The following is a 22015-nucleotide window of genomic DNA, read 5'->3' as shown; positions in this document are numbered from 1 at the left end:
CCAAAACTGCTTTAATGGCGGACCAAAAGCTTATCTTTTTTTCTTTCTTTCTTTTTTATAAAAAAAAATGTCTTCTTTTTGCGAGAAAAGGGTCTCACTTATTGGATGATAAACTGGTCGCAATCTCGTGGTATCACGTGGTAGGAGCACAGGGAGAGATCATCACGTGGTAGTTCAATCCAAGCATCATTGCAGAACAAGCAAGTAATAAACACGCGCGCCTGGAACTGAAATTCTTTAAAAATTATTTGCCAGCGCGGGCTTTACTAATAATCTGGATTTTTCTGGGTAAAAGGATATTTTTCATCCAGAAATGATAGGGATCCCAGTAAAAAAATCTCAGTCATTACTAAAATTATTTGCCAGTGCGCGGGCTTTACTAATAATCTGGATTTTTCTGGGTAAAAGGATATTTTTCATCCAGAAGTGATAGGGATCCCAGTAAAAAACATTCCAGTCATTTCAGTAATGGATGTGTCACTTTCTGGTTCAATCATCAGGTTTTGTGGGCCGTTACACTTATATCAATCAAGGGACAAGGTTCACTATTGGGATAACTAGGATCCCTAACATTTTTGTTTTTCATCCCTCAACTATTGGTCAGGTTTCATTTTCGTCCCTTAACTCTTTTTTTCTCCTATTTTCGTCCCCCAATTGTGGGAAAGTTTCTCGTTTGTCCCTCGAATAAATTCGACGACGGAAAAATCCAATGTGGCATCCTATTATTCGTTAGATCAGATTTCTCTAGCATATGATATAGCTGCCACATAAGCATTTTTCGACCTCAATCTCACTAAAAGAACGAAAATGGTACTTTCTAATAGTTAAGGGATGAAAATGACAGAAAAAAAAGTTTAGGGACGAAAATGAAACTCACCCCATAATTGAGAGACGAAATATACCCTTTTGTCGAATTTTTGGGGTTAAGTTTGATACAAACACATGGCTTATAATAATTGGATTGACTAGTCAAAACTGTTTAGATTCTCTCGGGTGTTGACCGAGACAAGTGACAACTGGCCATTTTCATTCTTTGTTTTGGAAAACACAAGCATGTTCAGTTTCTCTGGTTTTGGTATTAACAGAGTCAATATTGTATTACAAGTTGTTACGGAGGGAATGCGAGGGCAGAGTGAAAATTTGGAAGAAATCAAAACACATGGGCTCTTGTCTAACAACTGATTTAAAATTTTCTCAAATCCAATTTTAGAGGAAGCACATGCTTAACACTTGAAAGAAAGCATAACTGGACAAAAAATAAGGGGATAAGACCATATGTACAAGAGGAATTTGTTGTAAAACATGTCCGAGCAAACAATTAGATAATAGAGCAACACAGAACAATCAAAACAGTAAAGAGAAGGAAGAATAACGCAAGAAATTACGTGATTCTGCAAGATGCATACTTCCCACGTAGTGCGGCTTTTTTCAATATAGAAATTCCTATAGTACATTCGGCTAGGGTTTATACCCTTATATACTAGTTATTTAGGTAACCGAAAATATAATTATACTTTCATACTAAAAATAATCCACTCACATCAATAATATCGTACCATATCTACGCTCTCCGCTCGCTTAACTTCCCATTTCCTTAGAGTTTTTAAGTATTAAGTAATTTATTCTAATATGAGGCATTATTTAACAGAATAAACCTGCAAAACTCACTTGAAAACTCTTATAGATATCACACTTGACAATGTTCATGCAAAATTCGTCTCTAATGAAGTAATTTTAGTTGATGAGCTTCACTCTTTTCATGGGCCAAATCATGAAACCCTTGACTGTGTGTTGTTGGCTTTGTTAAAAATTAGAGCCAGGAAGCAAGAAGGTAAGATGGACTCAATATGGAAAGCCCAATGATGATAGGCCAGATAAGGCCCATTTTAGCTCCTGAAACTAATGGTCTTGAGCTTGTTCCACCAGAATTTGAGTCTTTAAAGGCCCAGTTTTATATGAGCTTGCCCTGAGTAGGGTTTTCTTTGGCTTAAAACCCTCGCTTTCCTTGCTCTTGTATTATCTGCAGTCGATCGACTTCGGAGGGCTTGTTCGTCTCCTTTCCTGAGGTACGTCTCTCTCTCTCTCTCTCTCATGCTCAATATTGAATGATCACGAGATCCTTCCCGCTTCCGCTGATCTATTTTGTTGCCGAATCGGAGCCAAACAAATTATTTTTTTTATTACAAAAAAAAGGGGGTGCGGGGGCGGCGACCCTCACGAGATCCATCGTCGTTTTGCTGATCTGTTTGGTTGCCGTGCCCCCAAACAGCGGTTTCATTCATGTAAACAGATCAAATGTTTGGGATTCGACCGTTTAATTGAGTTGTTCTCCACTTCATTAGAGGTGGTTGATTACTCCTTTTAAGGAACAAAACAGGAAACAATAATGATTAATGACGTCTTTCGCTAGTTTCTTTCGATTGTAGTGAATCATTTACTGTCTTACACTTTAAGAATTTGATATTGAATCGATTCCGTTAGATTATGTGGTTTTTGTTGCTGATAATTCTGTGATTGATCCAATTCGTTAAATATTTCTTAACTTTTTATTCGCGTATTTGCTTATTTTTGTGATGCAGTTAAAACGATGTCAATTTCAGAGGCTGCTTGTACTTACGCCGCCGTCATACTCTTTGATGATGGCATTCCTATCACCGTATCCTTCTCTAAGGCCACATAGACTTCATTTCAGTTATGGTTTTTAGTTATCTTTAATGCATCAGTTTATATGCAGCATATCTTTACAATCTGTGTTTTTATGTTTATGATAATGTTCTGAACTTGAAGTATACTGTGTTATATGTTTCCCAAGTTTTTCTTTATTTTCTGTTGATTTTATATTTAGTTTATGTGAATGTGTATGAGGTGTGACCGTGTGAAATACTCTTCTGCGTGAAGAGAAACTAAACACAAGATTTGGAAGTGATTTCTGCATCATATATTGATATTTCTTTTGATTGGTAAGATTTATGAAGATATTAATAATTTTATCAAAATTGGCCATTAATCTTGGATGTGAAATTTGCATATCATCTGTGAAAACGTATTTTTATGTGTTTTTGGGGACGTGTTTCTCTCCTTAATTATTCATGCATAGGCTGAGAAGATCGCAACGTTGGTTAAAGCTGCTGGTGTGAAGGTTGAATCATATTGGCCAGGTTTGTTTGCAAAGCTTGCTGAGAAGCGGAACCTGGGGCATCTCATAATGAATGTAGGAGCTTCTGGTGGTGGTGCCGTTGCAGTTGCAGCTGCCCCCGCTGCCGCTGGTGGTGCTCCAGATGCCGCAGCTCCTGCTGCTGAGGAGAAGAAGAAGGTAACTAGTTTTGTTGCCTTGTTGGAAGTTGAAAGGTAAAATTTAGACTTTAATGTTCTGAAATGTCTAAATGGTTTCCTGGTTTTGTAATATTACAGGAAGAACCAGCAGAGGAGAGTGACGATGATATGGGATTCAGCCTGTTTGATTAGGATCTCATTTCATTTTAATTTTGTCCCGTCTCTCTTTAATTTGGTCCTGTCTCTTAATTACTTTAGTAGTTTCCCATCAAATATTTTTTGTGGTTGTTAAATGGCTTGATATTAGTATTGGTGAACTAACGGTTATGACTTGCTTCTGCACAATGTGGATTGCTACCTGATATATATATATATATATATATATGTATGTTATTTCAGGCTCTATTCGAGTTTTTCTAAATGTTTTGCTTCGTATCCATTACTCCTGTTGTGTTGCGTGATCCTCAAGTATGGTTTGAGTTAGTGGTTTGTTTTGTTTGATGTTGGTATAAGATGCTGCTTGTTTTCTGAGTGCCAAGGTTATAGAGTAGAGGACTGTTTATGACTTATTCCCGTGTGCATGTGATGTTTTAATCTTGGGCTGACAATTTTAAACCGCATAGAATGATCAAGTCTCCAGTAATGACCTTTGCTGCTGATCCCTTTTGCACAACCCAAACTGTGACATTTAGAAACAGGTCACCTTGCTGGTTAAAGCACATGGAAGCGACCGGGGCATGAGACCGATCCCCTTGCAAGCCAAGCATCAACATCTAGAATACACAGCCAAATTCAGTAGCTGAAAAAGGTTTCTTAAGAAAGAAGTGACGGCAAATTCGGGTGCTTCGATGCTGCAATTACACCCGCGTAGCACAAACTTTTCATTGCTCATTGGTTTCGAATCCCTTGGTCGTTTCACAACAACGACAGTCTTGCCTTCCGTTATCGCTTTTATAAGTATTCCCTAAAATTTCCTTACCTAATCCTTCTGCAGAAGCTTTCAACAGATCATCTAGCTCAAAACTTTCTTCATCTTCCGTGAATGTGAGCTTTTTTTTCCTCACAAGCTCCTGCAACAATCATTTGCTCTCTTAGCTCCATATCATTTTCTTCCCCTTCCTCATCCTCGTTGCCAACTCCTTTTCATCCAAATTCAGTTTCTTATATTTCTTGGTATGCAATGAGAGAGAGCCAGAAAGGGTCTCCAAGACTCTATCTGTGTTTAGTTGTCGTTCTCGGCATCAAGATCTAAGTCCTCGTATAAATATCCCATGACCTTAAGCAACTACTCTCTCATAGGTGTTTCTTCCGCCTGCTTGGCGTTCATCAGCTTCCTTATTGACTGTTGTCTTGCAGGATGAGTAGTGTGTGAGCAAACATTTCATGCAGACAGTGGATAATGTTTGCAGCTATCTACATTCTCTCATGTTGCTGGTGCAAAATTGGCGAAAGAGACGTTAAGATATAGCACATGCCCATGTTATTGGCCTTAGTCCACTTTTCATGAGTCAACTTGTCCTCTTCAGTTGGGTCGAGGCCCAACTCCGGACAAAATTGAACAAGGACATATTCATATCCACCTGAGGTGAGTATTATGTTCAGTTTTCTTTTTCAGTCTACATACTTTGGTCCATACAGTTTGTTACATTGAGTATAGATGCAAAAGGGAAAAATAATGGCGATATATGAAATTTAAAAACATTAAAAAAATACATCAGTTGAATGCTCTAGCTATTCTAATCTTTTTATATTATTAGAATATATTGAAAATCCAACATTTGCAATATAATTGAATATATCAGTATATTAACCAACAACAATTGCTTGCCTAGTTCACACAAGTTCATTAGATCAAATAAAATTCAAGCATTTAGCCTTTTGGGCCTCTTGAACCTTTTGATTGTTGTTTATTCTTCCATCCTTAATAGGTGGAGTGTAAACAAATGTTTGACCTTTTGGAACTTGCTCATGTAAAAACTTCATCTCAGAGGGAGGTTGCGCATGCAACAGGAGTAAGCTTTCACACTTGTATGGCCTATGTTATCGGCTTTTCAATTCTACTATCACAACAATGGATACCCCCAACTCATAGGGGGTTGCGCATGTAATACGAGTAAGATACTAATGTGAATAATAGAGACTCACATTGGTGTACAGATACCAATGTAAATACTCGTAAACTGATGTACCTACGTACCCATATCCTAGTTTTGAATGGTGTTCAGGTACCCATATCCTAATTTTTGGTTGGTGTCCACGTACCCATCAATTTTCAAATTGAAGAGTCTAACACTCAGATATGTATCCATATCCAACACCTGTAGGTGCCAAAAATGGTATGGCCCCGCCTGGTCCCACATCGATAAGATGAGCTGGATTGTCTAGGCCCCCAGGTTAACTATCACAGTTAGGCCCGAGACTAAAAAGCCAATCTTTGGGTCCATATACAATCTTTACATTACTTGCTACGTAATATAAACAGTATTCTGACACCAAAACTGTCATATTCTCTGACACTTATCTACAGGATCTTTATAGCTTTATAGACTGGTCACTTTATTATGATCCTTCCTTAGCATGATGGAACTAGGTGTCAAAGCATCCGCAGGTGTTGGCGACCCAGTACAGTCGCCAGAGCATAGTAATGGCGACACCACCTATAAGCGCCATTACTCGGACTACATCACTCATAAAGCAGTTCTTGTCAGTCTAATCTACAGACGATATTTACAGGTGTGACTGGCTCACATCCTTAGGTATGGCTTTCTTTCATATACGTATCTATTCATTAAATACCGCCTACAAAACTTCCATACTATCATCGACACCTGTCTTAACTATGACATATTGTTACTTTACCGCTTACCCTGACACAACCGGGATAGTAGACTTTTTATACACTTCCTTCATACAATTTGGTCCAATGATATAACTGGAATGGATACACAATTCCCGGGGTCGATCCTCGTTCTCTATTAAGACCCCCCTCTTTTCATATATAAAGGGGGGGAGAGCGTTCTTCAAGGGGACCCCGGAAAAAACAGAACAAAAACACTTTTTACCAATTCCAGAAAAGACCTACTCAAACAAAACACCTAAGTCTATAGCTGGTCTTCCATCTCCGACAAGTACTAACTTGATCGTCGGAGCCTCCACGACCGGCACCCCCCGAGCCGGTTAAGGAGCTTTCACGGTTTGCCTTGTTGTGAAACTTGCAGGATCCAAGGCTGCAACGGACCCCACAGGAAGAAAGATTGACCTTTCAACTATTGTAGAAATCGGCTCCTACAATTTGGCGCGCCAGATAGGGGGTCCTTTTGCAAGTATTTGGCCGAAAAGATTTCACGGCAACTTCCCGTTATGGCTGATACCAGTGAGGTCACTAACAACCAGCTGTTGGAACTCATGCAAGCCATGAGAGAAGACATGTCAAAGAACAAACAGCAAACGGATGCGCGGTTAGAATCAATGTCGGTCGATAACGCAGCACTCCGCGAAGAGGTTTCGCAGCTGAGAAGCCAAACCACTTCTCAAGGCCATGATCCCACTTCAGTCCGAATTCCACCTTTTCCTCGCCTTGAACAAACACCACCTCCTAGAGACCCTTAGCCTTATCCTTTGAGTGCCCAGTTTGTTCCCGGGAGTACCCCCGGGGGATATGATACTTCTACTTCACGGGGTAAGAGACCTGCGACAGAAGAAATTCAGCAAAATGTTAACAGGGATGCCCCTGTAGATTTGACCGGTTCTCCAAGAAGTAGACTCCCACAGCCACCACGTTTTCCTGCTGCACCTTTCGCGGGACCCACTATCGCTTCAGTCGCCCAAGCTGCGATGGCCAAGCAGATCATCGAACTACGGGGAGATATAGATAAATTGACTAAAGCACCTCCTGCTTTGGCCAAAATTAATGCCAATTGCTATACGGGATCACCGTTTGTGGACAATATATACCAAACGGATCTGCCGCACAGGTTCAGCGTCCCGAGCATGAAGTTATATAACGGGACAGATGACCCCGAGGATCATGTGGCTCACTACAAGTTAAAGATGGGCGCTATCGCCATACCGTACGGCATGCACGAGACGTGCATGTGTAAAGGTTTTGGATCAACTCTTACCGGTCCGGCTCTGCGTTGGTACATCAACTTACCCAACGGCAGTATTGCTTCTTTCGAGAAGCTAATCGAGACGTTCATGGTGCGATTCTCGAGCAGTCGGAAGATTCATAAGTGCTCTGATGATTTATACCGACTGCCCCAACGAGTGGGAGAATCTCTCTGTGACTTCCTGTCGAGATTCAACACGGAGAAAGTATCTATACCCTATTGTGACCCAGGAACAACTATTCAAGCGCTCCGGAGTTGTTTACTCCCAGATGGGGAGTTTTATGAAGAACTCACAAAATGTGATGTTAGGAGTTACGAAGAAGCTCTGATGAAAGCTACTGTATTTGTTTGCTGGGAGGAGGATGCGAGGAGAAAGCCAGTTAATCCTCCTAAAGAAGAGAAACGAGAGGACAAACGTCCTAGGAAAGATCAATCCACCTTTGGCGAGCCCAGCAGTAACTGGCGCTCCCGCAAATCTGGAGCATCAGATTATGCGAAAAACTGTCCCGAGTACCCTCTTAAGATACACCAAGTCGAGGCTGTACAAGTCTTGAAAAGATGGGCAGCGAGGTGAAGTGGCCGCCTAAGAAAGAGACCGAAGGATGGAAAGACCCCAAGAAGTGGTGTGACTTTCATCAGGACATTGGCCACACTACTCCTGATTGCAGAGGACTTAGATACGAAGTGGATTACCTGCTGAAAAGAGGTCACCTCAGAGAGTTGCTTTCTGAGCGCGGTAGAGCAATCTGGGAAAAGAGGAAAGTTGATGACCCAGAAGCATTGCCCCCGCCGCCACCAATTACTCAAACCTATTGTGTGATTTCTGGGGGATCAGAGATTAGTGGATTGTCCCACACCTCTGCCAAGAAGCACGAGAAGGAAGCAGCAAACCCCGCTGCTAGAATGGCACGTTCCCTTGGAACTTTCACTAATCAGGTGATGGTCTTCGCGGACGATGAAGCTACCCAACTGTTACACCCGCACTATGATGCTTTGGTGCTCACACTTCAGGTTGCAAACATCAACCTGAAGCGAATTTTAATTGACAATGGGAGTTCCGCCAATGTGTTGTTCTTGGCTGCCTACAAAGGAATGGGCCTAGATGAGACCTTGATATTACGGAAGTCAACGGCTCTTATCGGGTTCAATGGTGAGGTGAGCCATTTAGTGGGAGAAGTTGTGTTACCCATCTATGCTCCAGGGTTGAACAAGCAGACTCGGTTTTCCATCGTAGATTCACCCTCTGCTTATAATGCTATTTTAGGACGACCTCGGTTGCACGCGATACGGGCCGTACCTTCCACATATCATCTAGTCCTGCGCTATCCTACCAATAATGGCGTTAGGGAGATTTTGGGAGATCAACAGGAGTTGTTATAAAACCACCATGAGGAGCAAGGGAGAATCTTCGTAGCAGTTACAGAACCAGACACCCGGTCTGGAGCCAGATGAGCCAGGAATGGAGAAGCTTGACGAAGTGCAGATCCATCCTGACTTTCCAGATCATAAAGCCCTGATTGGAGCGCAGTTGCCTGCTCATCTACGACAGAGACTGATCCAGTTCTTGTCACAGCATCATGATTGTTTTGCTTGGAGCTACGAAGATATGACTGGGATAGACCCTGATGTTGTGATGCATCAGCTCCAGGTTAATCCTGAGTATCCTCCTGTCAAGCAGAAGCGGAGGAAGTTTGCTCCTGAATGGAATTTAGTGATTAATGAAGAAGTTCAGAAGCTGCTAGATAATGGGTCTGTAGTGGAGGTACAGTACCCTGATTGGTTAGCCAACGTTGTGGTTGTAAAGAAAAAGAATGGCAAGTGGAGAGTCTGTATTGATTTTACAGATTTGAATAAAGCTTGCCCAAAAGATCCCTTTCCACTGCCGCACATAGACATGATGGTTGATGCAACAGCTGGTCATGAGTTGTTGAGCTTTATGGATGCTTTTTCGGGGTATAATCAGATTTTAATGCATCCGGGAGATCAGGAGAAAACAACTTTCATTACCGATAGAGGAATTTATTGCTATAAGGTGATGCCCTTCGGGTTGAAGAATGCCTGAGCCACATACCAGCGGTTGGTGAATAAGATGTTCTCGAAGTATTTAGGGGACACCATGGAAGTGTATATTGACGATATGCTGGTAAAATCCTTAGCTGCCGATCAACATCTCGAGCACCTTCAGCAAGCTTTTGATTTGCTGATTAAGTATAATATGAAGTTGAATCCTGCCAAGTGTTCCTTTGGAGTGGCATCTGGGAAATTTCTTGGGTATATGGTCACGAAGCGAGGAATTGAGGCTAATCCCGATCAGATTCGATCCATACTTAACATTCCCTCTCCGACTTGTGTCAAGGATATTCAGAGGCTCAACGGGAGAGTGGCGGCCCTTAGTCGTTTTATTTCCAGATCATCCGACAAGTGTTGTCATTTTTTCTCCACCTTAAGAAAGTCTGTTAACTACAAGTGGACACCTGAGTGTGAAGACCTTTAAACCAGTTGAAAGCCTACCTTACCTCCCCTCCACTACTGTCCAAGCCCAGCACTGGGGAGCAGCTGTACATGTATTTGGCTGTCTCTGGGGTAGCTGTAAGCGCGGTTTTGGTCAGAGAAGAAAATAAGAAGCAGTTGCCAGTATACTATGTGAGTAAGAGTCTGCTAGATGCGGAAACCCGGTATAGTTTACTGGAAAAGCTAGCTTTAGCTTTGGTGGTTGCCGCCAGAAAACTGAGGCCGTACTTTCAATGCCACTCGGTTGCTGTGGTGACAAATTTCCCGTTGAGGAGCATACTCCATAGACCCGAGTTGTCGGGAAGGATAATCAAGTGGGCGGTGGAGCTTAGTGAATACGATATTACATATCAACCGAGAACCGCAATCAAGTCACAAGTCCTGGCTGATTTCGTTGCTGACTTTGCTCCGTCAACACAGCTAGAGGCAGATAAAGAGTTGCTTTGCATGGTAGATCAAGCCCCAAAGGTATGGACCTTGTACGTTGATGGATCTAGTAACGTCAGAGGCAGTGGTCTGGGAATTGTACTGATCTCTCCAGAAGGGAGTATAATTCAACGGGCAGTCCGATGCGGTTTCCACGCAACCAATAACGAAGCAGAGTATGAAGCCTTAGTTATTGGTCTAAAGCTGGCCAATGAACTGGGAGTCACAAGTTTGAAGGTTTACTCAGATTCGCAGTTGATAGTAAATCAGTTTATTGGTTCTTATCAGGCCAAAGATCCGAAGATGACTTGTTATCTGGAGCTAGTAAAGGAACTGCAACTGGCGTTCGTGGAGTTCTCCATGACTCAGATTCCACGAGCAGAGAATTCGTAAGCGGATGCACCGGCCCATCTCGGGTCGTCAATCCAATCTAACCAGGAGCAGACGATTCCTCTGGTACACCTGAAGTGGCCGTCAATTAGCAATCAGAAAGAAGTAGAGAAGCAGAATGATTGTGAGATTCTTCCTGTTAGTTCAGACCAGACATGGATGACACCGTTTGTTCAATACTTGGTTGATGGTGTTCTGCCAGCAGAAAAGAATGAGTCTAGACGTTTGGTCGCTAAAGCTGCGCGGTATGCGGTACATGATGGGCAGCTATATAGAAGATCTTATTCAGGTCCTTTGTTGCGATGTGTAAATTCAGAACAAGCCCAGTATGTGTTGGCAGAATTGCATGAAGGAGAGTGTGGTAATCATTCTGGAGGAAGGAGTTTAACTCATCGAGCACTGACTACGGGGTATTATTGGCCGACTATGAGATCAGACGCAATTGACTATGTAAGGAGGTGCGATAAATGCCAGAGATTTGCTCAGATTCCACGCATGCCACCAGAAAAACTTACTCCTATCGTGGCACCTTGGCCCTTCATGAAACGGGGGATGGATATAGTTGGTCCTTTGCCCAAGGCATCCGGGCAACGGCAGTACTTTCTGGCCATGACTGATTATTTCACCAAATGGATTGAGGCTGAGTCTTACTCACTGATCAAAGACCTGGATGTGAAGAAGTTCGTCTGGAAGAATATTATATGCAGGTTTGGAGTGCCTAAAGAGATCGTGACGGATAACGGCCCACAGTTTGCAAGTCATAAGTTTCAGGAGTTCTGTGCGAATTGGGGAATCAAGGTAGATTTTGCGACGCCAAGGCATCCCCAATGTAATGGCCAAGCTGAAGCTTCCAATAAAACTTTGATCAGAACCCTGGAGAAGCGTCTGGAGAAAGCTAAAGGTGCTTGGGCTGATGAATTACCTGGAGTGTTGTGGTCTTACAGGACAACTTCACGAACGCCTACGGGGGAAACTCTTTTCTCTCTTGCATTTGGCTCTGAGGCCGTCATACCAGTTGAAGCTGGACTCCCATCTGCTAGGTTTCAGTGGGCTAATGAACAAAGGAATTGGCAGGAGTTGAATGATCAGCTGGATACTATTGATGAACTAAGAGATCAGGCGCTCACGAGAACAGCTGCATACCATGATAAAGTCTCAAAGTACTTCAATCAAAATGTTCGAACTCGAGCATTTCGAGAGGGAGATTATGTGCTCAGGAGAGTCTTTGAGAATACCAGAGAGCTAAACGCTGGGAAGCTGGGTCCGAACTGGGAAGGCCCATATTTGATCGACAGGGTACTAGGAAACGGCGCCTACAGACTACACAGGGAAAATGGAGAAGCAATCTTGCATCCTTGGAACGCCGTTCATCTAAAGTTGTACCATTTCTAAACACGCATGATTTTTTGTCTTTATATTGCTATAATTGTAGTTTAAATATTTCCTTTAGTATCTTTATATATTTAAATTTCTATAGTTCATTATATGTGTTATTATATGAACTAATTTAAGCTTCGGAGTGTCGATGGGAGTCCCATCGACTACCTTTGATTGTTCTTTTGAGCGCAGGGATTGTAAAGCCCGAAAAAACAATAGACAGTCGTTTGTTTGGATGCCACAGCATGGGGACGCCATCGTACCAGATAAGTTTTCATGCTTTCTTAAGTTTTACTGTTTTTACGAGTTTTATTACTTCAGTTTTGCAACGTATTATATTTGCAAAATATTTGAGGCATTAGAGAAAGAAATACTGATTTTATATAAAAAAAAAAAAAAAAAAGAAGAAGAGAAGAAAGAAAGAAAAAAGAAAAAACATACATATAAAACATGTGGTCTTTACGACCAAATGTTTAAGCTTTCGTTCATTTTATTTCTCGCTTCCTTAATCAAAACAGAAAGATTAAGGAGCGAGTCTTGGAGCTTAGCTATGTTCTGCTCCATAGCTTGCGATTCCGCTAGCTCTTCCAGTCGGAGCATGGCACAGCCAACGGTTTGCAGAGCTTTGGTAAGATCTGTGATCTGCTCCTCTTGGTCCTCCATGTCTTTTCTCATTTCTTTCATATCATTCTCCATCTCGTTCATCGCCTCCTTTAGGTCGACGACGTACTGTGCAGGGTTTCGGCAATCAGGAGGAAGGAACGAACTTACGTCCCTATTGTCGTCAGAGTCAGATGGAGAGTTTACAGAGCTCTGAGAAGCAGCCATTTTTTGTAAAGACTGGGCGTAGTTATCTGGTCTGTAGGATAATTCCATTGCCAAAAGAGAATTAGCCTTTATATAGTTGTGAACCTTACCTTTTCATCTTCTCGAGAACACCCGAAATTAATTCTGCAATTAATTCTTTGTGGTAACCCAAGAGTCCAGATAAACTTTGCAACCGCAAAAATCTACACGAACATTTAAGATAGGAAAAGAAGTCTAAACGTATTGAAAATTCTAAAATCTCTAAACATAAGAGGTACTTAGAACTGTATTTGTTATAGTCAAAAAGGTATTAAATGACCGCCTCGATTATCCCAATCAGCGCATGTCATTAAACGCATTTATTACTGGGGGACAAAGGTTCATTCAGTATTAAAAATGTAGAAACATTGACTACGTATAATTACCGACGCCAAGACGTAACGTCGCCAAAGCAGCACCAAGACTTTTTGCGTTTCCTGACCAGAACAATGATACAAGGCACGGCTGATCAGACTCACCGTCAGTACTAGGCAACCCATATGAGCTCAGCCGGAACTGACAGTGTAGCCTGATCATCGGTACCAATATCACCAGATTCTCTTACCAACTCATCTTCAACCTTTACTCATCGAGTTGTTCTATCCTCCTTATATAGAACGCAATATTCTAACGGATTGAATCCTCTATCAAGTCCAGCAATGGTGTTCTGAGACACGTGTTGATTTTTGTAAATTTTTGCCTGCCACTTGGCATACCTATTCAGTTCTTGGAGTTTGTTCAGTCAAGATTTTGTGACTCTGTTCGGAGATTCACCCTGCCATATTCTCTCCAGATGGAAATAATTGAGGCAACGCGTCCCACCTTGTTAGTTCTAGTTTCATTACACGTCATTATCCGTAGTTTCAATTGGACTTTTAGAGTTACGTTCTAACAGTCCAACTTAAACTGGGGGACAGAGTAAGGCTATTGACTCTAGATTGCTACCAGAGTAAGGTTATTTATCGTAGATTGCTATGATAGGATATTTAAACTAAAAGGAAATTGGAAATACTAAATTATTCCAACAATTATTGCAAATAACAAAAATTCAAAACCAAACAAGTTCAAATAGTTTCTGTTGTCACTTCAATCTCAAATGGCCTCCGAGGTAACGGGAGGATCCGCACGCGCGATATCCTCTTCTGCATTTTCAGGCTCAGAAGTTGAAGCTTCAATCCTAGGAGTCGGAAGTACTTCAGCTGGAGCATTTTCTGTGACAGTACCAGGTATTGGCGATTCACGGGCCTCAATGGGCAGTTGTTCAACAGTGGGGATATCACTCTCTGGAGGCGCCAGGTCTTTTTCGATGATAGGTTCTCCAATTGCTTCTTCATTCACAACCCATCTTTTATTAGGCTGGTAGTTTTCAAGTACTACCACAGCCTTCTTGAGCATCAAGTCCACATCCCATTTCGGATGCTCATTCTTTTTGTACTGGGTTAGCAATCTGAACCTCTCTGCAGCTTGACCAACACCTCCCATGGCCCCTATCTTGATAAGGTAGTTTTCCTCCATCTTCTTGGACATTTCAACCTTTTCTGCTGTCTTCATTGCCTGCGCCGCCAACGCTTTGTTTAACAGGTCTTTCTCTCTGGAAACATCACCAAGTTGGTCAGCCAGTTGGTGTACCTGGAATTCCAGTGTGTTCACTTTGGCCTCTGCACTCTCCAGTTGTTTGGTGACTCCTTCCCAGCAATCCTTGAAGTACTGAGCATCTCTGATTGCTTGGTCGATCCTTGACTCGAATTGAGTGGCTTTGTATGCATCGTCATGTATTTTCTTTTCCAATGCACTCAATGATTCAGTTGATTGCAGGAGCTGCTCATATGCTTCTTTCAATTTCTCTTCCAATCTTGGGATTTGAGCAGACATTTGAGTATTCTTGTTCTTCTCCCCAATCAGTTGATACTCTAAATCTTTTTGTGCAGACATGACATTGGCCAAGTTGTCTTCCAGCCCCTTTACCATGCCTTCTAGTCTCTCCCTTTCAGTCCTCTCTTTGCTCAAACTGCCAATGGCGTTCTCTCCAGACCTGAGTACTCCTTGGAGTGCCTGTTAAGAACACAACAAAGGTGGTATTAGTCGTGTAAACTAATGACGATATACTGATACGTTCCTGAAACACTTACAGTAAAGCAATGAGCCACCGAGTAGTTGAACTGGCTAGGAAGAGGCATAGCATCCAATTTTTTGGCGTCCTCAGGGAAGACCATTTTCCTAATCCCAACGGGTGGAAGTACGGGAGCAGAAGAGACGGTCAAAGATTTGGGAATCCATATTGATATTTCTTCCATTTCACTTCCCGTGACGTTCAACCTTAGCCTAGGCTGAATATTCTCCCCACCTTGGGCAGTGTCCTCCACTTTTTGGTTACCCGCTGTCGCCAACTCAGTCCTAGATCCGCTTGCCATAGCTTCACTCCTGGCAACTTCTGATTCCGCGTTAGCATCAACGTAGCTGTCAGTTGTGGGGTCAAATTCTTCACGATTTTTGGTAGCCCGTGTCTCCACTAGTTCAGCAGTCTCTACCCTGGCTGTCCTAATGTTTGTTTGTTCGTTTGGACAGTTGAAATGTACTTACTTATGTATCTCCAAAGAGATGTTTTCTCCAATTTGCTTGCTGTTAGAATGTTTTTTCTGGATCTTTTACGTGCTCCAAGATTGTAAAACTCTTCTACTCTTTGAAGCACTTCGGGGCTGCTTCTCCACTTGCTTAGCAAATTCTTTGATGCTGCAAAGAAACGGTGCATAAGATTCAGTAACAAGCATAAACAGATGAAGAAGGAATGGAACTTACTATTTCCTTCAACCCAGTTTAAAGGCAGATCCCTATGAAGCCCATATACCAAGGCGCCCCTAGCAAAGATATATCTATCTTTCCAGCCAACAATATGGTCGTTGGAGACGGTGTCAAGAATTAGCTCCTCCCTGTTTCTCCGACGAACCAGGCAATACCTTCCTGGACCACTTTCTTTGGCGTAATAAACCACCGCCAATTCGTTGATCCCGAAGTCGAGGTTTTCTAGTTCAGCCAAGCACTGAATGCTCAACAAAATTCTGAGGCTGTTAGGCATCCATTGGCTTGGGCATATTTGCCAAATCCTACAAGCATCGGCAAGCAACCTTGGTATAGGGAATCTCAATCCTATGCTGAAGGACAATAGATAAAACGACGTCCATCCAGGAACTTAATCGACTCCCTCTGTGTCAGCTCCAGGTCTTATCTCAATGGATGAGTGGATTCTATATTTCTTTCGGTAGAAGTCCATATCACTTGCTGCCAAAGTCGATTTAGGGTTTAACCCTTTCGGTATTAACGGCCCTTCAATGTGGCCATTCCTCTCTGATCTTTCTCCTTCATTAACTGGTGCGCTGGTTCCGGCTCTATCGTCACCAGGTCCCTGACTCCCCGACCCAGACCATGAGTAGTTTACACTGGTTTCTTGTTCATCTCTGTTTTGATCGGCGGGAGTTCTACCGCTGCCGGATACTCTTTCATCCTCCGATTCTTGATCATGAGGTCGCATCTTTCTATTAAATACAAACTCAGGGCAAGAGAGTGAGAATTACCTTGAATTGGTACGGTACGAGCGTCAATTGATGCCTTCCTTTCTTCCGTCTTCAGCAAATCTGAGCAATTTCTGTAAATTTCGGTTGAAAGTTTTTCTGAAAAACTAAGGGCACGATCTTTGAGTTTTAGTATTGTACGATTGTCCGTAATACCCTTGTGTTCATCATGGTGCACGCTTACCGAAACGTGCTCTCCAAGGAACGATGGCGGTAGCAATTCAAAATTTCAATGTGCACGTCAGACGCAGTAAATGCTTGTCCTGTTACGATTGACACGTGTCACGACCTCTATCTGCAACATTTTGATCTTGGCATAATGGCATTCATATAGTATTACTGTCACTATAAATACTGTTCATATATCTAATATTCTTTGGATTTATTGCAAAATGGCAGTTGCAGAATAATAGTTGCAGTCCTTTCACTTTCCGTTTACATAGACCCTTGTACTACATTGAGTAAAACTCGTACTTACAAAGTCGCCATCAAGTGTTCTTTTTATAGGTGTTAGTCATCGCCTCTGAATACAAATCGGTTACATCGAATGGCTAGCATGCTAGTGCCAATTCAGGCCACGGCAATAGCTTCACCTCAGTCATTATGCTAGCGCCAATACAGGCCACAGCTATGACTCCAAAATAGCTTCTACGCTAACGCCCACGCTGGCTATGTGCAACCTCAAACAAACGAGGTTGTATACCTTGTCACCCTCAAACAAACGAGGGTGTCCCCTGTACAGCTTCGAACAAAGAAGTTGTATCTCACCAGCATCAGTGAATAACATTATACTAGGTTACACACGCCTCTTCACAACATACTCCATCAGGATCTTCACAGAAACCAGCATCTTGGACCGCCTTTGCTATACATTTCATCTTCAGTTATACTCATCCCTCTGTTTCTTGTTCATTGCAGGAAATTCATTACGCAAACTCTCCAAGATGAATTTGTTTTCATGCTTAGAGAGTGGGGGACAATTGTAGGTGCCAAAAATGGTATGGCCCCGCCTGGTCCCACATCGATAAGATGAGCTGGATTGTCTAGGCCCCCAGGTTAACTATCACAGTTAGGCCCGAGACTAAAAAGCCAATCTTTGGGTCCATATACAATCTTTACATTACTTGCTACGTAATATAAACAGTATTCTGACACCAAAACTGTCATATTCTCTGACACTTATCTACAGGATCTTTATAGCTTTATAGACTGGTCACTTTATTATGATCCTTCCTTAGCATGATGGAACTAGGTGTCAAAGCATCCGCAGGTGTTGGCGACCCAGTACAGTCGCCAGAGCATAGTAATGGCGACACCACCTATAAGCGCCATTACTCGGACTACATCACTCATAAAGCAGTTCTTGTCAGTCTAATCTACAGACGATATTTACAGGTGTGACTGGCTCACATCCTTAGGTATGGCTTTCTTTCATATACGTATCTATTCATTAAATACCGCCTACAAAACTTCCATACTATCATCGACACCTGTCTTAACTATGACATATTGTTACTTTACCGCTTACCCTGACACAACCGGGATAGTAGACTTTTTATACACTTCCTTCATACAATTTGGTCCAATGATATAACTGGAATGGATACACAATTCCCGGGGTCGATCCTCGTTCTCTATTAAGACCCCCCTCTTTTCATATATAAAGGGGGGGAGAGCGTTCTTCAAGGGGACCCCGGAAAAAACAGAACAAAAACACTTTTTACCAATTCCAGAAAAGACCTACTCAGACAAAACACCTAAGTCTATAGCTGGTCTTCCATCTCCGACAAGTACTAACTTGATCGTCGGAGCCTCCACGACCGGCACCCCCCGAGCCGGTTAAGGAGCTTTCACGGTTTGCCTTGTTGTGAAACTTGCAGGATCCAAGGCTGCAACGGACCCCACAGGAAGAAAGATTGACCTTTCAACTATTGTAGAAATCGGCTCCTACAACACCCGTACCCGATTCTAGGTATCATAGCTATTCATTTTACCCTAACGACCTATCGGAAACATATAACTTTAGGGGATCCTAGCTGAGCTTGTTTGATTACTTATTGAATAATGAACATCTTCTACTTCATGATACTTTGGTAGTATAAGCAACAACAGCCTTGATTTATGTTCCAACATGCATCAAGGCCAAAGCTACTTTGGTGTCAATAATATCTAATTAGTTTGAATGGTGTGTAGATAACCAATATGGCAATTGGCAAACTACATCTTGACTTGTATGTACTGTAATGACTAGAAGGAGGTGAACTAACAAAGAAACCCCAAATGACTTGTCCTGCTTTCCTTAACCATACCTGCCTAAGTAAGCGACCAACTCACCAACCTTACACACATCTCCAACTCTCTCTATATAGACAAAGCTTCATGCCTATTCTCACCCCCAGAACTTGAAAGAAGAGATTAATTAAGGAGAAACAACATCTAGTAAATACAGAAATGGCCTGTTGCAAGTACTTCTTGATGGCTTTCTTCATTGCTTTTGCATTTTCCAGCATCGACGTCGGCCTGGCGGCTCGCAATCTTCTGCAGATACCAAATTTGCCTCCTCTGCCAAATATTCCATCGCTGCCACAACCCACAATACCAACTATTCCATCACTGCCACAACCCACAATACCAACTATTCCATCGCTGCCACAACCCACAATACCAACTATTCCATCGCTGCCACAACCCACAATACCAACTATTCCATCGCTGCCACAACCCACAATACCAACTATTCCATCACTGCCACGACCATCTCTGCCTCCACTTCCTAGTATCCCCAATATGCCTACTATTCCAAAGGTCACATTTCCACCATTGCCGAGCATACCTTCTATTCCCAACATTCCAACTACCATTCCCTCCATTCCATTCTTCACTCCACCACCATCTACCACAAGCCCTTGAGAAGCTTCAGCCGTGCATTTCATGCACATTTGTTCTGGTTTGGTTGCTTTTATTATTTAGTGTTGTTTGGTGTGTACCATATATGCGCCTTGTCGGCTTAGTTTGTGTGTGTGAGCATTGTTATAGCTCCTTTTATTCTTCATGCACTTCATATATGTGTAATTAAGTCCATTGTTGTGGATTTTCAATTATTTGAATTTGATCTACTTGCATATGAATAAATTCTCTGGTCATTATATATATTATATTATATTTATTTCTCAGTTATTGAAATGAGTTGAAACCTAGCATTTTATATGACGATAGAAGTGCAGTTCTTAAGAATTTGTGCCTAAACTTCATCCCTAAAGCTCAAGCTTTAAAATTAATGAAGTTCCAACAGTTGATTTAATAACTCAAAAACGAGCTTAACACACCAATCAAAACTCCTAATACTCCTTGACGTTTAATAGGTAGCTAGGTAGCCTATCACAACTACATTTGACAATACTTTGGTTAGAGACAGGCGAGACGGGTGAACTATAATTACAGTCAAACCAAACTAGCTAGCACAAAAATTTTCCCCAACCATAGAAAATAAAAATGATTCTATTATTGAAAGTTTGTGTGGTCACAAAATAGTTAATCAACAATATGGAAACTTGTGAAATATTGGGTTCGTTTGATAGAATGGTTGAATGGATTTTCAATGCTAGTGGAAAATTTGTGAGAAAAAAAAAACAGAGCTTAAAGCTTAAGATTAAATTAATAACTAAATTATTATAAAATCATAAAATATAATATTTAGTAAAATTAATTATGCTTAAAATTAATTTTATTAAATATTATATTTTATGATTTTATAATAATTTAGTTATTAATTTAATTTATTACTAAATTTTTTTTTGTGATAGAATTTATTACTAAATTTAATGTTAAGTAGAAATTTGAAATCAATTAAACTAATGTGTTAAGATAAACAAATTATTGCAAATGAGCCATTGGTTGAGTGACAATGACTTTGCATGTCCCTGACTGAGGTCATGGGTTCTAGTCTCATCTCCTCCGAATATTTACAAGGAGGTGTGTGGGTTTCGTCTGCCCCTGCGTGGGCTTGATTTGTGCCTCCTGCGTGGGGCCTGTTGACACCTGTACTTTCATAGGCTTGATCTGGTGGTGTGTCGTATATTGTGTTTGTACTTGTACTCAAAAAAAAAAAGATAAACAAATTATTTAAGAGCATCCACAACAACTCTTCTTAACAGATTCTCTAAAATACAGTAACATGAGTCATTTTTCAGTTTTACAGAATCACAATTCAACAACACTCCATAGCAGCTCCTCTAAACCATCTTCTATAATTTAAAATATTCATTTCTTCAATCACTTTTAAAATATTTTATGCTTAATTTTTATCGATTACATTATACAATAACAAATATATTTTTGACAATATCATTTTTTAAAATAAAATAATATATTAAATATATATTTTTCAATTTTTTCAATTTATTGCAAATTACAATTTTTTTTGAGCACAAACTAAATTAAAGAAAAATAATAATACAATATAAAGATAAAAAACTATATATATATATATATATATATATTACACTTAATTATCAAATAGATTTGTTTATTTGTACACAAATAAATTGCACTTAAATGATGAACTTTGACCAAATTGGTCTCTATCCATCATCCGATAGAGACAAAAGTTATGTCAAATAAAATCAATTTAGAAAATTCACGGTACAGGTGGAAGTGGATGCCTTGGTCCGCTCAATATTTTAATATTAAAGTGTGATATAGTGGTGCTACAGTGGTCCGCTAACTCTAGCGGACCAGTATAGCGGAACGTTATTTTGTCGGATGTTTACCGGATCTGCTGGGGGTGATTTTTTCTCATTTTTTGGGCTTTCATCCTGTAAAATAGGATGCAGGAGCAATTTACAAGAGCCGCTGGAGGTGCTCTAAGGCAAAGAATAGGAGTAAGTCAAAAAGTGGGCTCCATTAATTTATTTAAATAATCGTGGACCCCACAATAATTTGACATGTTTGACAAGTTTTCTTTCAATGAAAATGACATATAATCCATCAGTTTAGTAGTCCATGGGAGCCCAACAGTTTGAGACGATCTTGTTCTGAATCCACCAAATTCAAACCATCCTTGAAATCCACCAAGGTTCTTCAGGTGAACGTCTTCAACTTTGGAATCCACCAGCAATTCTCACAAGTGTTTTATAGGTGTTACTCCTAATGAAACTCTCTTTTGATTACCTTTACATTGATGATTTTCACTCAAATACACAAGAGAAAGAAACCAAGCAGATAAAGATGCGAAGATGTAATAATCTCAGAAGAATTTTCAATTGCTTCAATCGTTTTCTTGAAGTGAATTTATCAAACATGTAACTAAGAGATAAGTTGATTTAAAAGCAATAGAATCATGATTAAATCCAACTTATCAAGTGATTGTTGAATCTCTTAAATGATGATTATCAAATTTCTATTACCATGTGATATATATTGAATCATATTTGATTAGAGTAACCTACTTCAAAGTTACTTTCCTACATATCTAATAGTGACTGTCAACACAACTATCATAAACTACTAAGATTAAAA

At 41.0% G+C, this 22015-nt stretch overlaps 3 protein-coding genes across 9 annotated transcripts; all 3 read left to right on the top strand.

Annotated features, from left to right (window-relative positions):
• The first annotated feature begins 1946 nt into the window (after window positions 1–1946).
• LOC119982778 (60S acidic ribosomal protein P1-3-like) lies at window positions 1947–3678 on the top strand. Its single transcript, XM_038826334.1, has 4 exons — window positions 1947–2066; window positions 2580–2656; window positions 3098–3313; window positions 3412–3678. Exons 2-4 carry the CDS (start codon window positions 2588–2590, stop codon window positions 3463–3465), a joined length of 339 nt encoding a protein of 112 aa, XP_038682262.1. The 5' UTR covers window positions 1947–2066; window positions 2580–2587; the 3' UTR covers window positions 3466–3678.
• Window positions 3679–6633: 2955 nt separating this feature from the next.
• Window positions 6634–8762, top strand: LOC119981940. The gene is made up of 3 exons (XM_038825079.1): window positions 6634–6774; window positions 6904–7952; window positions 8051–8762. The coding sequence occupies exons 1-3, from the start codon at window positions 6634–6636 to the stop codon at window positions 8760–8762; spliced, it is 1902 nt and encodes a 633-aa protein (XP_038681007.1).
• Window positions 8763–18879: 10117 nt separating this feature from the next.
• LOC119982777 (protein PELPK1) lies at window positions 18880–19658 on the top strand. 7 transcript variants are annotated; one of them, XM_038826329.1, is made up of 2 exons: window positions 18880–19196; window positions 19230–19658. In XM_038826329.1, exons 1-2 carry the CDS (start codon window positions 18950–18952, stop codon window positions 19406–19408), a joined length of 426 nt encoding a protein of 141 aa, XP_038682257.1. In that variant the 5' UTR covers window positions 18880–18949; the 3' UTR covers window positions 19409–19658. The 7 variants fall into 7 exon arrangements, with proteins under 7 accessions (XP_038682257.1, XP_038682261.1, XP_038682259.1 ...); XM_038826333.1 differs by having other exon boundaries at window positions 18881–19064; window positions 19164–19658; XM_038826331.1 differs by having other exon boundaries at window positions 18881–19064; window positions 19131–19658.
• Window positions 19659–22015: the final 2357 nt, after the last annotated feature.

This window comes from Tripterygium wilfordii, chromosome 17, assembly GCF_013401445.1.
Source record: "Tripterygium wilfordii isolate XIE 37 chromosome 17, ASM1340144v1, whole genome shotgun sequence".
NCBI lineage: Eukaryota > Viridiplantae > Streptophyta > Magnoliopsida > Celastrales > Celastraceae > Tripterygium > Tripterygium wilfordii.
Note: the sequence above shows the minus strand (reverse complement) of the source record. Positions and strands in the feature narration are given on the sequence as shown.

Coding starts and splice junctions, on each gene's coding strand:
- LOC119982778 (XM_038826334.1), top strand. CDS start 2,588: ATGTCAATTTCAGAGGCTGCTTGTACTTACGCCGCCGTCATACTCTTT. Junction 2,657..3,097: donor ATGATGGCATTCCTATCACC/GTATCCTTCTCT, acceptor ATTCATGCATAG/GCTGAGAAGATCGCAACGTT. Junction 3,314..3,411: donor CTGCTGAGGAGAAGAAGAAG/GTAACTAGTTTT, acceptor GTAATATTACAG/GAAGAACCAGCAGAGGAGAG.
- LOC119981940 (XM_038825079.1), top strand. CDS start 6,634: ATGGCTGATACCAGTGAGGTCACTAACAACCAGCTGTTGGAACTCATG. Junction 6,775..6,903: donor ACGCAGCACTCCGCGAAGAG/GTTTCGCAGCTG, acceptor TTGAGTGCCCAG/TTTGTTCCCGGGAGTACCCC. Junction 7,953..8,050: donor TTGAAAAGATGGGCAGCGAG/GTGAAGTGGCCG, acceptor TCCTGATTGCAG/AGGACTTAGATACGAAGTGG.
- LOC119982777 (XM_038826326.1), top strand. CDS start 18,950: ATGGCCTGTTGCAAGTACTTCTTGATGGCTTTCTTCATTGCTTTTGCA.